General features: G+C 39.3%; 1 protein-coding gene across 2 annotated transcripts in view; it reads right to left on the bottom strand.

The window, feature by feature from the left end:
* Positions 1-3,878: 3,878 nt before the first annotated feature.
* LOC124721824 (heat shock 70 kDa protein 14-like) overlaps positions 3,879-22,405 on the bottom strand; it is a 192,129-nt gene continuing 173,602 nt past the window's right edge. Inside the window, exons 8-11 of one of the 2 annotated variants that reach the window (XM_047246945.1) lie at positions 13,561-13,626; positions 12,272-12,457; positions 4,292-4,350; positions 3,879-4,030 (exon numbers count right to left, since the gene is read on the bottom strand). In XM_047246945.1, the coding sequence (XP_047102901.1) occupies positions 3,940-4,030; positions 4,292-4,350; positions 12,272-12,457; positions 13,561-13,626 (402 nt within the window). In that variant the 3' untranslated portion in view covers positions 3,879-3,939. The remainder of the gene's footprint in view (positions 4,031-4,291; positions 4,351-12,271; positions 12,458-13,560; positions 13,627-22,405) is intronic. The other variant, XM_047246946.1, reaches the window with a different exon arrangement.

Genomic DNA, 22,405 nt, shown 5'->3' with positions numbered 1-22,405 from the left:
CTGACTTCTGTTGATGTGTTATATTTATTGAAGAAACTGTACTTTTTGCAGCAGAAAATTGGATTTACTGTGTTTTTTCAAAGTTTAGAGCAAGCCCATTCACAGAAAACCAATTAATGACTTTTCCAAAGACCTTATTTGTATAATTTTCAATTGGAGTTTCTTTAACTGGATTAATAATTATGCCTGTATCATCAGCAAACAGTGTAAGTTCAGCTTCCTGTTTCAGATAGGAAGGGAGGTCGTTCACATATATCAAGAACAGAAGGGGATCCATGATTGAACCATGTGGAACACCTAATGTAATTTCATCCCAGTTAGATGAAGTGGCAAACTTATTTAATTCACTGGACCTATGTAAGGAAACTTTTTGCTTCCTGTTCCGTAGGTATGACTCGTATGCTATTCCATTTATACCATATAGTTGTAATTTCTGTAACATAATGTCATGGTTCATACAATCAAATGCTTTGGAAAAGTCACAGAAAATTCCTATTGGTGACATTTTACTATTTAAAGACTATATTATGTGGACAATGAAATTGTATATTGCTGTCTCAGTGGAACAGCATTTTTGAAATCCAAACTGTGATTTACTAAGTATCCCATTACTGTTGAGATGGCTAACCACTCGAGTACATTACTTTCTCGAAGATTTTTGAAAATGCTCTAAGCAAGGATACTGACCGATAATTATTGTCATCTGTGGTGTCCCCCTTTTGTAGAGAGGCCTGACAATGGCATATTTTAACCTGTCTGGGAAAATACCTTGAGTTAGTGATGCATTACATGTGTGAATCAGAACATCAGCTGTAATTGCTCCAATTGTTTTGATATCTTATTAGAGATTCATCTACTCCAACAGAACATTTATTTTTCAAAGATTTAATAATTTTACTTATTTCACAAGAGGCTGTTAGGTTAAAGTTAATCTGACTACATTTTTTCAAAACAGACTCTTCCATGTACTGTCTGGCTTTTTCTTTTGAACTGCTCTCACCAATTTTTTCTCCTACACTTAAGAAATGGTTGTTAAATACATTAGCTACTTGTGTACTGTTGGTTAGGATGCTCTCATTCTACCCCAGCAGTTACTTTTCGTGTCTCCCTCCTAACAACATTCCATATCGATTTGATTTTTTTACGGAGTTGTTAATTTCTTCTCTAACATATATATTTCTTGATTCCCTTACAACTTTTCTTAGTATGTTACAATAATTTTTATAGTGTAAAACTACTGCTGGATCTTTGCTAGTTCTTGCTGTCTCACACAGTTTTCTTTCCCTTTATGAAGACACTTTAATACCTGTAGTAATCCAAGGTTTCTTTGAAAAGTGTGTGGTGTTACATTTAGTAATTTTCTTTGGGAATCAATGTTCAAAAAGGGATATAAATTTATCAAGAAATGTGTTGCATTTATCATTAGCATTTGGCTCATTATATACATCTCCCCAATTAACATTTCTTAAGCTTTCTCTGAAGTGCTCTATAGATACCGGGTTGAGCGAGCTCACACTTTTACTTAATGGTTTCTGGACTCTACACCCTGTTAGGTTCTGTAAGTTTATCAGTTGTGCATCATGGTCTAACAATCCATATACCACAGGGAAAGCGTGTGTTATACATCCTCTTTCTGTACAAATACATTATCTATTAGCGAGCTACTGTCCTGCGCTATACATGTACGGAAACTGATCACTGATTCTAAGTTATATGTTGTTAATAACACTTATAGTTCACTTTCCCTATCAGAATTACTTAGAAAGTTTACATTGAAATCACCACAGATTAATAACTACTACTTTTTGTCCGACAGACTTTTTCATGAATAGCTCCCAGTCTCCTAATGGGGACCTGTAGACTGTTGCTAATATCAATACTACATTATCTAGCTGAAGTTCACATGCACAAAACTCAAAGTGCAGATCAACACAAAATTTGCTTACTTCTACAGTTTTGCATTTAACCCTTGTTTTATGAAAATTGAAACTCCTTCATCCATCCTATATCTACAAGTGTAAGATGCTAAATTATACCCACTTATACTGACACTATACATGCCCACAGTTACAATATGTTGGCACTTATGGTTTCTGGTAAAAGTTCACCTGTTGCATTAATAAAACTATCAAATTGGCACAAGGGTTCAAAGCCTGGATTATTGTTTAAAATGTTTTCGAACTTTTCTTGGGAATACCTCCGGCAATGAGTTCACTAGAATAATTTTATTCATTAACTGAATAGATTCATTCAATGCCAAACCTTGAGTTTCAAGCTTTTTAATACTTGCAGGTATATGGGAAAAATGAGTACTAATCACAGCAATGTCTTTTTTAATACAGGAATCATTAAAAGCTTCCTTGCACTGGCAAACTGCCAACGTCTCTGCACTATCGAAATTGTTTACTATCCCTCTAATGGCCTCAAAATGTTCATTTAAAAAAAACACAGCTTCAACCCACATACCCCAACGAGTTACCACTGGTTCGGGAGGTCAAGGCACGTTTGGTGTTTTTTTCTTTGTACGTCTTGATGCAAGCAGGAGCCTTTAGAAACACTGTCTTTGAGGATGAAATCAGTTTATTGACATTCACAAATGTGGAATGTACTCCTTCAGCAAGGCGATGTACTCAATGAGCAAAGCACGTCCCATTAATCAAATTGGGATAAAACACTCTGAGGGCTTTTCCTGCTTTGATCATATAGGGAGCAGCATCTGAAATAAACACAAACACCCTTTCATCTGCAGAAGATTCTGGAAATATTTTTCTAATACCCTTATTCACAAATCTGGCAATCATAGGATGATCTACTTTTTCAAGTTCTTTGCAGGCCGCTAAATAGGTAGAAGAAGGCTCTTCTTTTAAAGCACCAACAATTAAGTTTGCAATGTAAAGGCCACAAGTGTTTGTAGTTTCATCAACTGAAATCCAGATAATGCTGTCCTCGAGTTCATAGTGTATTTCTTCCAGAACATTTACGTAAATTGTCGGTATGTAATTTTTATGCAGTGTTGATTCATCTGGTATATATTATGATTTAAGCATTATTTGTGCAGGAAGCCTTTGAGGATAGGGTTTGTATGTTTGTGAAGAGGAATGTTGCTTGCAGTGAATGCTTCACACACATCCATGTTCAACCAACTTTTTGTTTTCCTTTGGAGAAATCCCTGGTACTGCAACTTGCTGGTCCTTTCTTCTGCGTTCCCGTGATACGACGACTTGTCTTGACATGCTGGACTATTTGAAACTCTTTTTTTTTTTTTTTTTTGTACGGAACGTTTCTCTCACAAACTTGACAATATAAAGCAATTTCGTCATATGTAAATGTTTCAGGATGGTCAGCTATCCACGAAATGACGTTTCTTTTTTCAGGCAACATGGCACACAACACGTTGTAAACACGTTCAACGGTGTGTAAATGGAAAGCTAAACTGAAACCACAGACATGCGACTGAAAGCTTGATTAGTTTAATTCAATTGTTACCGACGCGTACGGTATGACAGTGGAGGGGATTAACCTGGATTAGCCAGTGCAGGAACATTGACTGTCTGCCTGTTCCTGTTCCTCTTCTGTAATGATTTCACTATGCAGTGGCCTCTCGGTTAGTGATTGCATGCAGTTCTAGGTTGCGGTCAATCTGTAAGACATCAAAACTAGATCGAGCTAGAGACTGCCCATCTAAATTTTTAAAATATTGTAAACATAGGTGAAAATATGCATCGTCACTAGTTTTTAGTCAAAATATGCAGTAACCAGTGAGAAGGAGCCAAATATGCCAATGCATAAGCAACATCCAAATGCATATAAAACAGCCCTAATTACTACTGTTAACAGTAAGGAGAGAAAGGGGAGAGGATGGCTGAATGCTCAATAAGTATATGAAAACATTTTATTTTAATATCACAGGCAATATCAACATATAATTTTTCAAATGAATTATTGTCCATCTGATGCCGGAGGACCTCGTCGAAAGGAAGATTTCTTCTGTGTTGCAGTATCAGTTATGCTTGCATGCAAACTTCCAATACTAAAAGGGAGAAAAGTGAATGAATATCAAAGGCAACAGAGTAGCAAAGCAAAGTTGCAACACATACCATAAAATTAAATTTTTAAACTTTGAACATCAGCAAATAATAAAAATTTAAAAACATAAATAAAAAAGAAAAAAATGCGGGTCAGTCAACTGGTCAAATATGTGGTAGGCATACATTTATTTGCTGACTATTCATACATTAAAATAACAACAACCACCTCCCTCTTCACAATCAAAAATATGAAATTTACATACCTGTTTACATTTATTTCAGCAGTTAAACTGCTGGAAGCCGACACATCATCAAGCGTCAGCTGAAACAATTTATTGCATTTACTGTATAGGACATTTAAAGCTACTGCTTGCTTTATTAAAAACATATTCTTCGACTTCAACATAATGTTTAAACAAATTGCAAAAATAACAATATATACACAAACTGAACTGAGTGATGCTGATAACTGATTTAATTATTGCAAGAACACACACACACACACACACACACACACACACACACACACACACACACACACACACACACACACACAGTGTCGGACCACTGCAGGACATGCAGGAAAAGTGTCAATAAGGTTCTGGAAGGTGCCAACAGGGATGTGGAGCCATGCCAGCTCCAGTGCTGTGGCCAGCTAGGCTAGGTTTCACGGTCGAGGATCCATGGCACAAACAGCCTGATCGAGGTTGTCCCAGAGATTCTTGATCGGGTTTAAATCTGGGGAGTTTGGTGGCCAGGAGAGCACAGTCAACTCATCCTGGCCCTCTTCGAACTACACATGTGTAAAGTGAGCTGTGCGACATGCTCCTTGTCCTGCTGGTACATGTGAATGTGCCTAGGAAAAACAAATTGCAAGTAAGGGCGAACATGGTCCCCAAGAATAGATGCATACTTTCATTGCTGCACTCCCTCTTCCACAATGATAAGATCATCAAGGGAATGCCATGAAAACATTCCCCAGACCATAATGTTCCCTCCTCCCACGGACAACAGAATAAGGAGGTAAACCATTCTGGCTCCAGGTGAGCAAGAAGTTCTTCGACGCCTCTGTATGCCTTGATGTCGCTTTGAGAACTGTTGTGGCTGTGCGTGTAAAGAAAATAACTTGTTTTGTGTCAATCGTGAGCAAGGGTCACTGAAATTGGGCTGTGGCACAATGCATTAATATTGCTCAAAAGATAACAAACATTATTTATCACGCATTTCCCAAAGATGAGCAACAGTTCGACACAAACATGCAGCCAAAGTGAATGTGGTAACTGTACATGCACGTTCAATTCAATTTTGGCCTGAAGATTATGAATGAGATTCAAGAAACAAACTTCTAGGGTTACTTTCCAGAAGGAAGCTACTACCCAAAGCAATCCCCAGCACAAACTGACATGGAGAATAAACTACACAAAGCCAGGATGTAAGCAAAGAGGTAAGAAGCAAGAGCATAAATAACACTCCAATTAATTATAGCTAAAAAATTATCTTAAAATAAATTTTTAAACATAAAAAAGTGACCTAATGACAACACACCACATTACTGAAGCACACTTAAATCTAAGACGACGTGCAAAGCAGAATGAATTCGTTATTGGTGTCTTTGATTTATCGAGCTCTAAGAGCTCCAAAAGATGAATGCTCACCTCTGCAACGGGGATGTGGAATGAATGTCACAATTCAGGAGAATACTCTAAAGAGACTCCTAGACATTTGTTCCCGAGTGCAAGGTGGTGATAGAGACAGTTTGTTGCCTTTCGAAAAAGGTTTCATTACGTCAATAAGATCTCTCTTTGGACTTTTTGAAAGTCTAAAAAGTATGAAAGTCAGCTACATATTAACTTCCAGACTAAATGAAGATCGCTTGGAAAAATTTTCTCCTAGGGTATGAGGATTAGAAATATTTTGTATTTGAAGAGAGAAATGAGGTGTGTCTCCTTAAATTTCCAGGTAATGCAAGTGATACTTCCTTCTCTGGAAACACACCAATTACTGAAGAATTAAATGCAGAGTCTTTTTCAGTGTAATGTCGACCCAGATTCTGTATCCCTAAGTTTTATTACAAATTAACTCTGTATAAATGTTGTCGAGGGATCACCAACGCGAGAAATCCCAGAAGCTGTGAATGTCTAAGAAAATTTATTAACATGCTAGCTGAGTATTTGGAATTGCCATGGTACGTATTTATTCCAATCTTCTATTAGTCCACCTCCTTCCCCCTGTCTCTGTCAAACCACCTCCTCCCATTCCTCTTTCTGTCCATATCCTCCTCCTCCCCCTCCCCCCCCCCCCCCACCCTGTCAATATGCTGCTTCCTCCTCCGTCCATCTGCTCATTCCCTCTCCTCCTCCACCTCTCTCTGTTCATCTCATCTTATCCTTTTTCCTTTCTCTGTCCATTTCCTCGTCCCCCTCTATCTATGAGTCTCCTCCCCCCCCCCCCCCCCCCCCCCCCTCTATGTTCATCACCTGCCATTTCCTTTCTGTGTCAATCTCCTCCTCTCCCCTCTCTGTCCCCTAGCTCTGTCCGTCTCCTCCTATCTGTGCCTCTCTCCTCCTCCCCCCTCAGTATCTGCCCTCCTCCTCCTTTCTCTCCCCACATTATCACAGTCATCCAAACAAGAGACTGGCAGTTCTTACCCCATCAGTATTTCTTTCCAAATTGTAACCAGTGTGTGTAGCAAATCAGAAATTTTTCCAGGGGCTTACGATGAGTTGTTTACAGACGGCTTTGCTCGTATATCTACATGTCAAATTTATTTCACACATATTTAACATATTTCATGCATATTTGTACATATATTTCGACTATATGTCTAGCGAATTTCAACCTGCAGTTTCATTTTCAGGCATCTTAATGTTTATATCGTATCTGCTGAGCTACATGCTGTATAATGACATAATTTTGCAGGTACATAAAGTGGCATATGTGATACAGTCTGCAAAATGTGTTGTGAATAGAGTTAGTAGTAATGAAGTAATAAATTAAAAAATCATGCATGGTGTGGCCGTTTCTCAAGCATCTCTCTGTGTGTAACGTCATATCTCCTGTACTGTATGTCATGTAATGATACAGTCTTTTAGGTACATTCAGTGGCACATGCGATTACTGTTTCCGAAATGTGTTGCAAATTGAGTTAGCAGCAAAGAAGTAATAAATTTAACCATCATGCTTGGTGCAGTAGTTTTTCACGCATTCACTGTTTATGACCTCATACCTCCTGAACTAAATGTCGTACAGATCTCTTATGTCCATGATTTTGGTGTTCATGTTTAATTACAAAATAGATTACATGTATGTATGTATGGTCCCAAACTGGTGGTTCGAGAGGTTTGCAAGAAATAAGCTCTTGTCTAATAGAACACCTGACTCTCCATGGCAGTAATGGCAAACATATTTTCACATACTCTCGCTCATGCAGCAATCAAAACTGCAACACAAATGTTTTTCTCCGTCTTATAAAATACCTGCAAAATACGAGAGGTAACACAAACTATTGTCTTAAAAGTTCCTTCCGCCAGGACACAGTTACCTTCCAAATGATACAGATTTTTCTTTTATTAAAAAGAGACTAAAAACTAGTCATCACATCTTTTGTCTAAGAGATCAGTATGATGATGTTCTTAGCTGCAAGGAAAGTAACACTGATTACCTAACAGAAATGAACCACGAAAACTTCCATTCAACAGCAAACTTAGAAAAATGTATCACCCATAGGAAAAGAAATGTTGAAGGTGAAACAATTAACTAGCTGACAATGAGATGGATCAATACTGAGAAGGCTGAACCATTTGCTATCCAATATAAAACTACTTTCTCACCAGAAATGCCATTTGGAAAAATTAATATCCCCACAAAAAATGGAAACTGACCTTTAGAAAGTCTAGCTGATGTTCCACATGGTCTTCTTTATAGTACATGAAGACTGATCTCCATGGTGTGCGGGAGGGGGGGGGGAGACCGCATTTTCTACTTGTACATTAAGTACTATTTAATTACTTACATTAATACTTGTGATTTTTTCATGTAAAATGGTCCTGTTTGTGTTTATTTGTTTCATAAAATTGCCTGTATTTAAACCACACAATATTTTGTCAACACCTTTCAGTCGGCAATGTGACTCACTCCATACAAAGCAGTTTTTCTTATGGGAGAGACAGCCATTGAATTTTTTTATATATTTATAAAGTGCTGAAAACGTAACCTTAACATCAGTTTATTCTAAATATGCTGAAAAATTTTAGAGCTTTTTTAAAAATAACTCAATAACTAATTGTTTGTACTGAACATTTTCATTTGGTGGAGTCAGTCAGCTTGGCTTCTGAATGCCCCATACATATATACGCACACCCACTTTTATAATTTGTATGGATGAGGTAAAACTGTGTGGTTGTGCAGCAATTCTGGATGTTCTTCCAGATGCAGTGAAATACATTGCAAGTTATACTGCATTTAAGTACCAAAACAATGGTAAATTGTTAGGTATTCCAGTAGCAAAAAGTGAATTAGAAGAGTCTATTGCAGACTGGATATCAATTACATCTCACGATGATCATTACTCTCCAATACGAGCACGGAAAAACAACATGTTGCAGTTTGAAGGAGAATTTGTTGATTTTAATGGAAACGGAGTGCGCAAACAAAAAAATGTTGTAAAGTCTCTGTGCTCTATTTTGAAACAGTTTCCACACAGTTATTGCTCTTTATGTAGGAACAAGAACATTCATTTAAGGATTAGGTCTCTGAATCAATAAGCAAAATTGGAAACTATAAAGAGATATGCACAAGGAGGAAGCTGCTATGGATTTCACCTTCATCTGATAAACGGCAACAGAAATGTGGAACAGTCTACACTACCATCTGTTTCTACACCAAACAAGTGAGTTATGTTTCATCTTAATTATCATTTCCTAATGTGTAATACATCTGTCATGCCACTTTATTTAATTTGTTCAACTATGTATTGAACAAAATTGAAAGTAAAATGAATGAATAACACCCCAAAGCAAGTGTGGTGCAGTATACATCTACTGAATAATAAACTGCTGTGCTATGCTATGCTGTGCTGCCTCACTGTTATGTCAGCGGGCTCCAGCCAATAGATCGCATTTCTGCTGGAATGTCCCACACCCCCATTCCCACCTCCAGCCTGATACCCCTTGCTTTCAGATGTTTCATGCCATACACACCAACGGTCACCTGACCAATTAATCTGGAAAGGCCATTTATCGTCACTCAGTGAATGTCCAATTGTGGTATTGGCATGCAAATTCCAGCCTTCACCACTGAGCTGACTGTGCCAGAACTGCTGTAGCAGCGGCTTAAGACTATGTCATACACACAGGATGCAGGCATTCAAATTTTCTCTTAGCTTCAGTGTAGGTCAGTCTGTACTCCACGATTTTCCTTTCGTTCTGGAGAATCCTGCAGTCAGGCGAGCAAGGCGAATGGTGCTCTCCACAGCTGACCCAGATGGGAGGCAGGGCACATGGAGTATTGGGAAGTGATGGGCGTCCGCAATCTCGGCATGTGACGCTAGAAGTACAGCGGGAAAACATATGGCCAAACTTCCAGCACAGGGGAGGGATATAGGGCTTTACATCACACCGGTAGACCATCACCTTGACCTTCTCGGGCAATGCATCACCCTCAAAGGCCAAGATGAAGGCACCGGTGGCAACCTGATTATCCTTCGGACTCCAGTCGACACGCCACACGAAATTTACAACTCACCGCTCTAAATTGGTGCGCAGCTCATCATCGGACTGCAAAAGAAGGTCTCTGTGAAATATGATACCCTGGACCATGTAAGTGATGGTTACAGAAATATCCCCCAGCTTGTCACAAGCAAGTAACTCCCGTGACTGGGCAGAAGATGCTGTTTTGATCAAGACTGACCCAGATCTCATTTTGGACAAGCCAAACTTGTCCTCTAAATGCTCAACAAAAAACTGAGGCTTCATTGTCATGAAAGATTCCCCATCAGCTCTCGAACATCTAAGGTACTGGCGCGAATAAGATCCGCTGCCATCCTTAGCATGACGTTCTTCCCATGGTGTGGCCAGGGAGGGGAATAATTTGGGGTCATACTTCTGTGCGTTGAATTGAGCTCATGATCGCTTAGAGACTGCTGGTGTTTCACCACCAGTAAGAGATGATGGACTACGCTTCATCATGTGCCATCCGCCCTGATGCCACCCACTCTGACCAGGGGCGCTTTCCACAGGCGCAACCCAGCCGTAGCAAAGGCCACCTGGCAGGATGGCCATTGCCGGGAGTCCCGATACCCCAGAGGATGGGCATCTACCCCTTGGCATACATAGGGAGATAATGGCGCAGGCATCAGCAGAGCGATCCCTGTGTGGTTGGGGGGCTACAACCAACAGGGTATGTGGCAGCCCCACCACAACGGACTGGCTACCGAGCTGGATATCAGGTGCAAAGAAGCCCATGGTCATCGTCGACGGTAGAAATTGACACTGCATAATGCATGGTCGAAAATGAACCCAGGAAGGTGTGCTCGCCCAAGAGATGGAGAATGGGCAGGACTGCAATGCAGCAACAAGAAAGTAGGCTAAAGATCTCAATGCACGATGGACACGATCCACCTTATAAGGCACCCTTCCCCAGTTGGCTCGCTCTTCGGGAAAATCCGAAGAATGGAGATCAAACCCTACAGAGGACCATCACATAAAGGCCGAAACGTGTGAAACTCCTTTCAGTCACTTCGTACGACAGGCAGGAATACCTCGGGCCTATTCTAAACCCCGGACCCACAGAGGGATTTCACAACCTTTAACTGAGGAGGAAGCACGTACTGAATTATCTGCTCAAAAACTTGAGAAGCCCTCCCATGCTCAATATTTATTTTGCAATAATACTGACCCTCTATGAGCAGTATTGACAGTCTGTACAATATATTGAAGGAGACTAGAGAGCTTTAAACAATTCTGACACACATTCACTATATGGCAATGTATATTGTACCATGCAAGGGCAGTGATGTGCAATAAACAGCAGTTCCTACTGAGATCAAGAGAAATTCAATTCACACTGAATGAATTTCTGCAGAGAAATGAAAAAATTAGATGACAAAAGATCAGGGCGTGTGCTGGAGTATGTATATTAAAGCATCATGCAGTACTTTGTAAACAGGCACAAACTTCATTTCTCAGATGCCATATACCTCATTGTCCAAAATGGCAGAGGGAACTGAAGCCCATGTGTCATTATAGCAGAAAAGTTTATTTTACTTATAGTAGTTTTCAGAATTGGCAAATAGGATCAGGGCAGCTGTCCTGTCAGCATAAATGTTTTTCTTCCTTGCACTCCACAGACATCAGATCACATAAGCTTTCAATTAGTAATCAGTAAATAATTGTTTTATTTTATTTTATTTTATTTTTTTTTTTTGCAACAGTTGTTACAGTAGAGGACACACAGAAAACACAGCATGTGTACACAGTAATTTACAATTTCCTTGTTTAATTTTTAATTAGTTTTTGTTGTTTATGAAGCTACGACACAGTGAATGAGCCAGTGGCCCATTGAAACATGTACTGGAAGATTTTCAGGCTAATTTCATCTATTCTGCATAATTTCTGCTTGTGTTTTGCAAGGCAAGCAACAATACACATGAGTTCCACATTTTTGCACACCAACATGTTCACTACAAAGGCATGAATATTGCGCAATTGTATTGTGCTGTTCTTGGCCTTGCACTTTCCTGCAATATATTGGCACAATATTACTGCGCATACATATTAAGTGTGTGAGGGCCCCGTCACAAAAGGTGTTCAATAATGTTGAAATATGGTGCCTGTTGAACTTAGCAGAGTAACAAATTATTCACATATTGATTAAACCATTCTTTAAGAATGCCACTCTTTGAATTGGGACACAATCATCTTGGAATCAAGTGTCCTCCTCATAGAACTAAGGTGGTTGAAATTCATGGGTGATCTCTGCTAGTACCCACAGTTTCATATTTTAAAACAGAGGGTTTTTTCATTACTTCGACTATGATTTTTTTTTGTGTGTGTGTGTGTGTGTGTGTGTGTGTGTGTTTGACTGGAGGGGAGGGGGGGGGGGGGTTCGGCACTGCCTATAGGTGCACTAAGGAATATTCTCATCCAAGTTACCACTTTTATAAATTAAAATTAAATTGTCTGCTAAATTTTTACAAAAAAATCTACTAAAATTATTAGACGGAATGTGTACAAACTTTTACTTACATTTCCCAAAACTACAGCTCCCTGTTCTTTGTCTGTATCATCATCATCATCATCATCATCATCATCATCAGCTTCAAGAACCTGAACTACTATACTCTCTCCTGAGAGTGTCAATGGAAGACTCTTTGTAACCTTGACCGGAACAGGGGTCTGTGCTGGTATAACCAACACTTTATCATCGTTTGCCTGAAATGCACAGACCACATGAAACTGCCAAATGACATATTAAAGTATTCAACATTTTTAATATTTATTTCAGTAAAGAAATAAGAACCACAGCAAAGTGAATTAGTAGATAAAAATGAAACACACAAAAGAAGTTAGGAAGAAAACTGACAGAAAAATATGACAAAAGTTTAAAAAAATTTGATTTCTTGTTGGTTTGATATAGTTTTATGTTATCTCACATGAAAGTGGATGAAGGTTATGTCACAATGAATTGAACCTGAAAATAGCAATACAGGAAATGTGGTGCATTCAAGGTATTCTCACACTTTTTGTTCAATTGATTTAAATATTATTATTTTGGTCTACTTAAAAATCAGTTATTAATTAGGATTCTCTCTCTCTATTACTTTTTGAAGCATTTTCTGGCAAAATTGTCTGTTCTTGTAATAGGGCACGTAACTGTTACTCCAACAACCAGTAGAAGATCTCACAGCATCCTTATCACATTATACCTAATTATTCCATTTGTTTTGATTACAATCATGCTGCCTCTCCAACACAGCCACTATCACTAAATCTATTAAGCACAAATGTATTAACAAAAGGCATCATACACCTCTCTGTCATATACATGAGAAGAAATTAAGACATTATCATTTTTATCCATTATTCCTTGGTCATAAACCTATATAACTGCTCATAGTTTAGAAATTTTATAGATTAATACCTGATGTTTGTACTACTGCACACTGTTCTTTATCTCAGAAAAAAAAACCTGATAAGACATCAGCCCTAGGTGACCACACAATGCCAACCCTTCACTGTTTCACCTACTGCCTAAAACATCATTGAATGAAACTACTGGAAGAATATGCAAACTCAGTCATTAGTGTCAGCATTCAAAACAGGAACCAACAATTTTCCTGCAAGATGAACGGCAGCTGTTTCCAGAAAAACCAGTTTTTCTGTCAATGACACCCAGTCATAGAACATTAAAAAATACATCCACAACTTTCCCCTGTCTGCATGGATGCTGTATTCCATTTTAAACAATGCTATGGTGCCAACTGTACATCTCATAAGCAAGTAAATGTACTGTGATAACAGAATGCGACTCTTACCTCATTAAATATAAGACAGCATACCATCACCATTAGTTTGGAATTGTAGTGGATCACTGCTGCTGTCTGTGAGAAATATTGTCACATCAAAACAAAAACACGACACTTAGAACTCAAAGCATGTTTATTATCGACACCAAAGTACCCAGACCAGAACTGACCTCCTGCATAGAGACTACAGCTATTTATACAGACATTTAATACTCCAGATTATTAAAACATTACAAACATAAGATATTTCTAGAACCTCCCAGAAATGATAAACACTAAATAACAAATAACTGCTAGTGGTCGGATCTGAACTCGTGACCAACAGCACACCCGCTGATGATGCTAACCACTACACTACACCACTACACTTCACGTGCCACAGCTCGCTTCATCATTAGTTCTCGCTGGAGCAGACTACAGCACCCTAGATCTAGATCTCGTCAACGGTCCTCTGTATGGCAGTGCTGGTGGATTCTCACGTTGTGGTCACGTCATTATATCCACTTCACTAGTACGAGCATCGAAAGTAGCCCCTCCCTTCAAAGCTCCAGGATCCTCGAGTCGGTCTTCAGTTTTCTTGAACCTCCCACCGTCAATGTGTGTCTCTGGAGTGTATCAGGGCTTCACACAGAGGACTCGTGCTTTCGTCTTCGTGACAAAGGGTTACAGTCCTCAATGTCATACGTTATTATGCGACACACGATTAAAGATACGACGAGACCCAAACTAGGACTACAGTAACATTTTCAATAGTCTCACTATCCGCACAGGTATAAAACTCCGTACCGACTCCCCTCGGCTGTACTTCACCGGTCAGTGCTCGGCGTTAAGAGTGCATTCGGTATTTAATCTGGGCATACAGGGTTCATATTCGAGCCAGCTGCTTTGCTCCTTCGGTCTTTGTAATGCGTTTCATTTAGTCATCCCGAGTATCATTCAGCCGAAACAGGAATAGGGTATCCACAGTCATTTTGGCCTCGCAACCACAGAACAGAAAGAAAAGTGAGAAGCTTTCAGTTTCTCGCTTCGCTCAGTCGTGTGCGAATGTCACTACAGGCAGTACCGATCCCACTCTCTCTATTCCGTGTTGACGTACATCGAGACCGTACTTGCCAACCTGTTACTAAAGTGTACTGCGAGGCCATTCGCGTGTGGAAGGCGTGCAGTATTTTCCCGGTCAGCCTCGATTTTCTAATGTTCTGTCAGCACGTCCGTAACTGAGAAATACTTTGCTCCGTCGAAGAAGTCCAGGGTGTCATCGACACACAGCAACGGACAGACATCTTCCTTTGTAATATTGTTCAGTACCCGAGATCTGACACAGAAATGCCATGTGCCATCTTTGCTCTTCACAAGGACTGTCAGAGACCATCGAAGAGGACCGAGGACACACTAAACATTCAATGATGTTACCTCGCAGCATCATCTCCACTTCCTCCAGGATCATCCGTCATTCTACCAGAGAAACTTTATACGAGTGCTGGCCAATCGGTGATTTATCCTTAGTGTCGATACGGTGTTTTACCATAGGCTGCTTCCCTGGCTGCTCTTCACTCGGGATTTGAAAGCGTCCGAAAACTGATGCAGAAGGACCACAACTGACACTGTCCCTCGGTGACGTCAGGTCCTATCGGCAGTTTGATGCTAGCTTCCTTCCCTGTGTCGTCTGTAGTGGTAGTAGAGCACGTTTCTTCACCGGTGTCACTAAGCTGACCCTCCTGGACTGGTTCGGCTATCTCTGAGCACGTACCTTTAGGGACGAGTTGTGGCTGCTAGTGACACTCCTCGCCCATCTAGAATGCTTATTGTCACTACCGGTTTGTAGATTTCTTTTGGGAGATGTCTCGACGTCGAGGAAGGGGTAACGACGACTTCGGTGGCGAACAAATGCCCGGAAGCAATCTTTGTTATCTGTGGTTGTTGAAATAGCTTTATCAGTCTGGAGCTCTGATCTTCCACACTGCGATGCCTGCAGCAAGTTTCCCCTGAAAATAATATCGTGACTTTGTTCTGTTTAAATGACAAATTTTAAAGGCTGTGTTCTGTTATCAATGGTTATTCCTGCAATACGTGTTCCTGTCAGCTACACATATTTCCTTTTTGTGACTTCCACACAATTATTTTCATATCACAGAAGGCAGTATTCTTTAGCTAGCAATAAGCATTTGACATAACAGAAAAAGAAGCCCCAGAGTTCACTAGCACCTGACGCAGTCGGCCGTGAATGATGTCAGTGAGTTTTCCTGAAATCTCGATAACTGTTGTCCGCAGACGATTTTCATCTGTGGCAGCCTTTCGGTGGTTAGCCGAGTGGCCAGTACCTCCGTACAGTGACAGGAAATGCCTATGGCGTGTTGGGGAGTGACCCATTGTGGATACAGTGATTAGCTTCGGTCCACAGATCGACTGTAATCGTTTGCAGTTGACTGGTACGAATAGCACTGTTGTGATTGCTGATGTCTTGTGGCATAATAGTCATCTAATAGTCTTCTTCCGCTGCAGTAGCGTACAAAGTATCCATGCCACCAACAGTGAAAACAAACTGTTTGTTGTCCTCCACCCTCAAATGTCTGTTCTTCTGCAGGGCATTTTACATGGTGGATTAGTTGGTTGTACCTGTGTTAGTTGGATGCTGGGTTATGATCTGACAACAGCAACATAAGTCCAAGTCCATTTTTCATGGCACATCCCACAGGTGGTGGAGATTAGTGTCAAAGAACAATACACTTCTCCTTCAACATTTTCTATTACCTCCTGATGTATGGGGTCTACATTACTGGTCACCAATTCTTGAGTGTACTTGGTCTGACAGTTCTGGCTGCCACAAAATGCTGTCTCTCTTCTCTTACAATCTGGTATATGAGAGTAGTGAGATCATGGTGTTCTTCTTTAACTTCCACAGGGACTACTTTCAGGAATCAACCCTCTTCCTTTCTATTGCTTTTCCTTGATGTGCTTGTACCACTTGATGAATTCTTCTGTTGTTGTAACATTCTGTTGATTGTCACCAAAAGTTTCTTTCAGTTAAGCCTGAAATTCATCCCTGGTATTGAGCTCATCATCTTTGTTTTATTTATTTATTTATAATGTATTTTACATGTACTACATAGGACCATATTAAGTAGCAAATCTCCATGGTCATGGAATGAAGTCAGTATATGAAATTGACTTCAGAAAAGTAATAACACAAAAAATAAAATACACACAAATCCCATGCAGATGACAAGCTGCGAATATATACTAGCATAATCAACAATATAATACAGAATTAACTTAATTGTTTTCCAGGAACTCCCTGAAAAATTGAAAAGAGCGAGCCATGAGGAAAGTCTCCAGTTTAGACTTGACAGTGCAAAGATTACTGCTACGGTTTTTTAATTCTTGTGGCAGCTTACTGAAAATGAATGCAGCAGAATACTGCATGCCTTTCTGTACAAGAGTCAAGGCGCAATACAAATGCAGATTCGATTTCTGCCTACTAGTTGCTAATTCTCGGAATACGCTCATATTGTTAACAACAAACGACACTAAAGAAAATATACACCCATTAAAAAAAGTTAAGCACATAATTGGTTCTCGCATCTCAAAATAAGATAGATATCTTATACTGTATTTTTTGATGTCACGGAGTATTATGCAAATGAAAGCTATACATTCTCTTGGAACCAATTATGAAATGAAAAAGGAACATTTGGGAAAAAAAGTTGCAATGACCTCCAACATCAAAAAACATTAAATGGTTTGTATAGCACATTGTTCAGTAATGCGTAGGTCCTCAACGAACCCTCAGGCACTCTTGAATGGGACAGGGCGCGCTCAGTACCAAATCATTGCAGGCCTCTTGGGACGTTTGTCCCACTCCTCAATGGCAGCATTCCTGAGAGCTTCAGTCATTAATGGAGGATACTGATGACTAGAAATCGCTCTTTTGAGCACGCTCCATGTACACTCTATGCAGTTGTATCAGGGGAGCATGCTAACCAATCCATTCCTCAGATCTCACATCCTGTCAGATACCAACACACACTGTGAAGTCTCTGCAAAACAACTGACTATGGGTTGTAGAATGTTGTTTTCATACACTGCAGTAGTCATGTTGCCTTCAATTGGAATGAGTGGTGTGCGGTGGCCCTACACGATACCTGGCCATAATAAAATTGAGCCACCGGATTGTTGGTGACATTCCACAGTCATTTAGAGATGCCTATATTCCCCTTTTCGCCTCCATATGCAAATAGAGTTGTTGTCAGGATGCAAGCCTATTTGCAATTCACCTGTTAACAGCATTTTGGTCCATTGGAGTCGTATCCAAGGTTCACGTGCTCTAGCCCCTCTTACGCAAGCACCCCTGTGATGTGGACGAAGTGCTAGAGTCTTGAGAGGTCTTCAGCTGTACGAACCCCTATCATAAAGTCTGTTGTGCACAGATTGGGTCCTTGCGGTAACCCCCGTGGCTTCTTGAAGCTCATGACACGGAGTAGTCACTCTCATTATAGGGTGTCTCTGTGCAGATATCATTACATACCGGTCCTGAGCTGCTGTAGTTTTGCGTGGACGGTCTTCGCGATGTCGATCCACTATTGAATCCATTTCCTGGAACTTTTCCACAGTCTGGAGACAACACTTTGATTAACATGAACAATATTCACAATGTCAACTTGTCTTGTGTTTAATCCCACCTATGTGACAATTTTGATACAGTCTGCCATGGAGAGCCTGTGCTGAGGCATTCTGCTGCATTAAGAAGCACACGGACAACTGTGCATTCATAGCTCTGGTGCACTGTATTTGTTTACAAGCCGTGATTGCACTGCCCCTGATGAGGCAAAGTGGCAACGACAAATGAGTTCACATTATGTACACAACCACCTTCATACATACACATAAAAGGAACGCCCATGAGGGAAAGTGGCAACGACAAATGAGTTCACAACATTTACACAACCACCTTCCTACATAAACACAAAAGTAATGCTCATAGTGATTATTGGTAGGTAATTTGCAAATATGCTTAACTTTTTATGATGAGTGTATATATTGAGATGCCAATGTCAAAGTTTCAAGGCTCCTGAACAGGGTCGACAAGAGATTCTCAAACTTACACAACATATTGATTGAACTCTCTTTTCTAAGCCAAAAATACTCTACAATACAATGTCATAGGTCACAAGTGAATGGAAATAAGCAACGTAGACTAATTTTCATGTTGGGCTATCACTTACTTCAGATACTGTTCTAATGGAGAATATAGCAGCATTAAAAGTAAATACATAAAACTGCAACCAGTCACTTTTTTGAAATATTTATTTATTCATTCCATGAACTGGTTTCCAAAACTTTTGAGGCTCATCTTCAGATGGTTTTCCAGAAGTCACATAACTATTTCAAGCATAATGCTGGGCGCTAGTTTGCAACAGTATGGGCAGCTTTTGTTGTTAGTATCTATTTGACTGCTTCCATTGTGATGGCCAGTACATCCAACATCACTCAATTTTACACAATATTGCGCATATACACTGTGATAATGAAACCTTGCCAGCATCTAGCATGTGCATACATATTGTGGGAAAGTGAGTGTTGTGGTACCAACTGGTCATCACAATGGAAGCAAACAGATGGATACTAACAACAAAAGCGGCCCATACTGTTGCAAACCAGCATCCAGCATTATGCTTGAAATAGCTATGCAACTTCTGAAAACCATCTGAAGATGAGCCTGAAAAGGCTTGAAAACTGGTGCATGGAATGAATAAATAACTATTGCAAAACAGTGATTGGTTCCAGTTCTGTGTGTTTACATTGAATAAACAGTCACAGGTTCTAAAACATCTTTAATGGTTGAACTTAATCAGTAGTAGCATTCAATTTTTGAACAAAATCCTACCCACGGGCTTTCCATGACAACTTACCATCTATCTGAATACCTACAGATTTAAATTGTCCAGACTCACTAATCATATGCCCATTCTGTGTAATCAAAATGTCATTTTTTGTTGAATTGTGTGTGGTGAGTCTGATGCGGACATATAAGTACCAATTTGTTGGCAAGGTATTAGTGTGGCATTCGTGCCTTTCTGACATTCGTGCAGTAAATGCAGCAAGGTAAACATTGGCGACATTATTACCCAATGCGTCCAAACAGGATCAACGTGGTGGTGTTCTTTTCTTAGCAATGGAAAAACACATACCAGTAAACACATACCGGTAGACATCACATCGGAGAATGAAGAATATTTATGAAGCAGCATGTCCGTCAAAAACCACTGTTGTCTAATGGTGTGTGACAAAGGGTGCTGTTACTTCATGGTAACACATGTCCCAATATTGCATAGGGGTCATTCCCCATCAAATCATCCAGAAATTTTAGGAAATGACACCCATTGACAAGCAAATCCTTGAAATTTTGGGTAGCAGAAGTTTACCTAGATATATTCACATTTTCAAAATGTAAATGTTGTAGGTAAATTACTTTTTCACTTATCACAAAAAGAAGTTGTATGGATTCAGGAATTCAAGCTTTCATAAACGAGCTCCTTTATAATTTAAAAATGCAATAGTTTGTAAAGTTTTTGCAGTGGAAACTTGATATTTTTTTTTTTTTAATTAAGCCTTTAACTGCTCTGGATGCGTTTATGTGCGCCACCAGTCCTCCTACCTGGTACTCTGAACATGTCTACGCGTAGACACGTTCACAGTACCAGATAGAAGGACTGGTGGCGCGTGTAAACACATTCAGAGCACACACGGACAGGTACAAAGGCACACGCATTAACATGTCCAGAGCAGTTAAAGGGTTAAGGAGGAATATTTATATTTTTATAGTCATGTTTCCTGTAGTACATATCCATCATCTACATCTCAGAAAAAATTGTAAATAATTTCTTTTAAACAAAATCCATGCATGGACATTATAGCTTTTTTTTTAAAGGTATTGCCTCCTCACAGATACTTTTGAAAAATTTACAAACACCATGAACACACTACATATTCCATTATGTCATGCAAAACGAATCAGTTTGTAGAAATAATGCAAAGTGTAAAAAACAACATTACTGTAAAAGAAACACTTAAGTTGCTAATTGATGACTACCATGTCACCACTAAATTGCTGGAGTTGGCTACGCTGGATTTCCCTGGGAACAAATCATATCTGAGAACACCGTTTTGCTGCCACTATATGTATTGCACCATCCAGTTCCTTTGATTTTGGGTCACGTGTCCACTGAGCATGCAGTTCTGAGCTCTTGTACCGAGCTGTACACAGAGACAATTATTGGTTAAAAATTCGATTGTTGCAGTTTTTAACTATTCATTCCAAAACAAAAGTAAGTCCCCTAATGTTACAATAATAATGTGAAATACTTTTGTAATGAAACAACGGGATAGAATGATTTTTCATTAATTAATTACTTTTTAGGTTACACCAATCATCTTTTGAATTATTTACGACAAATATTGGTATTATGACTGAAGCATCATGGAAAGTACAAGTAGGCAGTCTTTTCTTGGACAGTATCTGCAAGATATATGTGATAATGCCCTAACTTGTGTGAATGAACTGACTAGTGAAGAATAAGAGCTTTTATTATGGCGAAACAATGGTCATTCATACTGTGATTTAAGTGTTTCGCGCGTGTGTGTGTGTGTGTGTGTTAAACACAAAGACAAGTACCTGCACAGATTCTCTCTACATAAGAAAATTTGCTGTATTCTCTCTATTTAAAAAAACTATCCTGAAAGCAAAGTATGATTCTCAAAATTTGCTTCTCTTCGACCAAAACAATGTATGCTTGCAGGATCATCAGGAACACATACCGTATGTGTGTGCATTTACCACCAAAATGTTAAATTGCTTCTAAATTCCATTTCTATTAGGAAACATACCAAGATCTAATTAAAATAATAACATGTGATATAAATAACAGTCTTTATGCTTCATCTGTGTGAAAAATGCCCCACCAGTTCATTGCTTCAAACTCACCTAGAAAATGAAATAGAAGACTATGCTCCTGATGAGATGGTTCAATACAGTCAATGGGTATCAACTCATAGAATGACTAACTGTTCACATCACTTCTCTATCAGAATCCTGTGACAAACTAAGAAAATTGAAAAATTACTCCACACTCTTATTTCTCAATCACAGTCTGATTATATGAAAATGAAGAAGGATCAGTGTTAACTTTAATGGATTTCAGTGAAACTCTCAATTTTGTTGTTAAAGATGGATCAATGGCAGCTGCACTCTTCACACTGTCCACGTATATTACAAAAAGGACAAACAGTTGCATGCAAAAAGTATTTGTATTGTTTCTGATGACCTAGAACATGATGTTGCCTTGGTTTACCAACCTCAGAAACTGTATTGAATTTTTTTAAGTGTGAATTCCCTGAAATTCATCTTGTGTATGTTGAATATTTCACTGATGGTTGTACTACACAATACAAAAATGGTAAGGATTTCAGAAATATCTGCTACCACGAACACAACTTCAACGTAAAGTGCAGTGGGTCATTTTTTGCTACCCGCCATGGCAAATCTCCCTGTGATTGTACTGGTGGCAGTGTTGAAAGACTTGTCACAAAAACAAGTTTGCGAAGAGTTTATAAAGATCAAATACTTACAGCTTCACAGGTATTTGAATTCTGTCACGAGAACCTGCAAGGCATTTCAATTCTCTTTGTTTCAAAAAATGAAATGGTACAAGCAAGACATTATCTTTCTCAGCACTTCCCAAGTGCAAAAACAATTGCTGGAACACGATCTATGCATCACATTGTACCAATATCACCAACCGAGATTGGAGCAAAAAGGCTGAGCTGTGATACAGATTTTAGTATTGTGGATGATTTC

The sequence above is a fragment of the Schistocerca piceifrons genome, chromosome X (genome assembly GCF_021461385.2).
Source record: "Schistocerca piceifrons isolate TAMUIC-IGC-003096 chromosome X, iqSchPice1.1, whole genome shotgun sequence".
In the NCBI taxonomy this organism is placed as follows: domain Eukaryota; kingdom Metazoa; phylum Arthropoda; class Insecta; order Orthoptera; family Acrididae; genus Schistocerca; species Schistocerca piceifrons.
The sequence above is the reverse complement of the archived record's forward strand: the minus strand, read 5'-3'. Positions and strand labels throughout refer to the sequence as shown.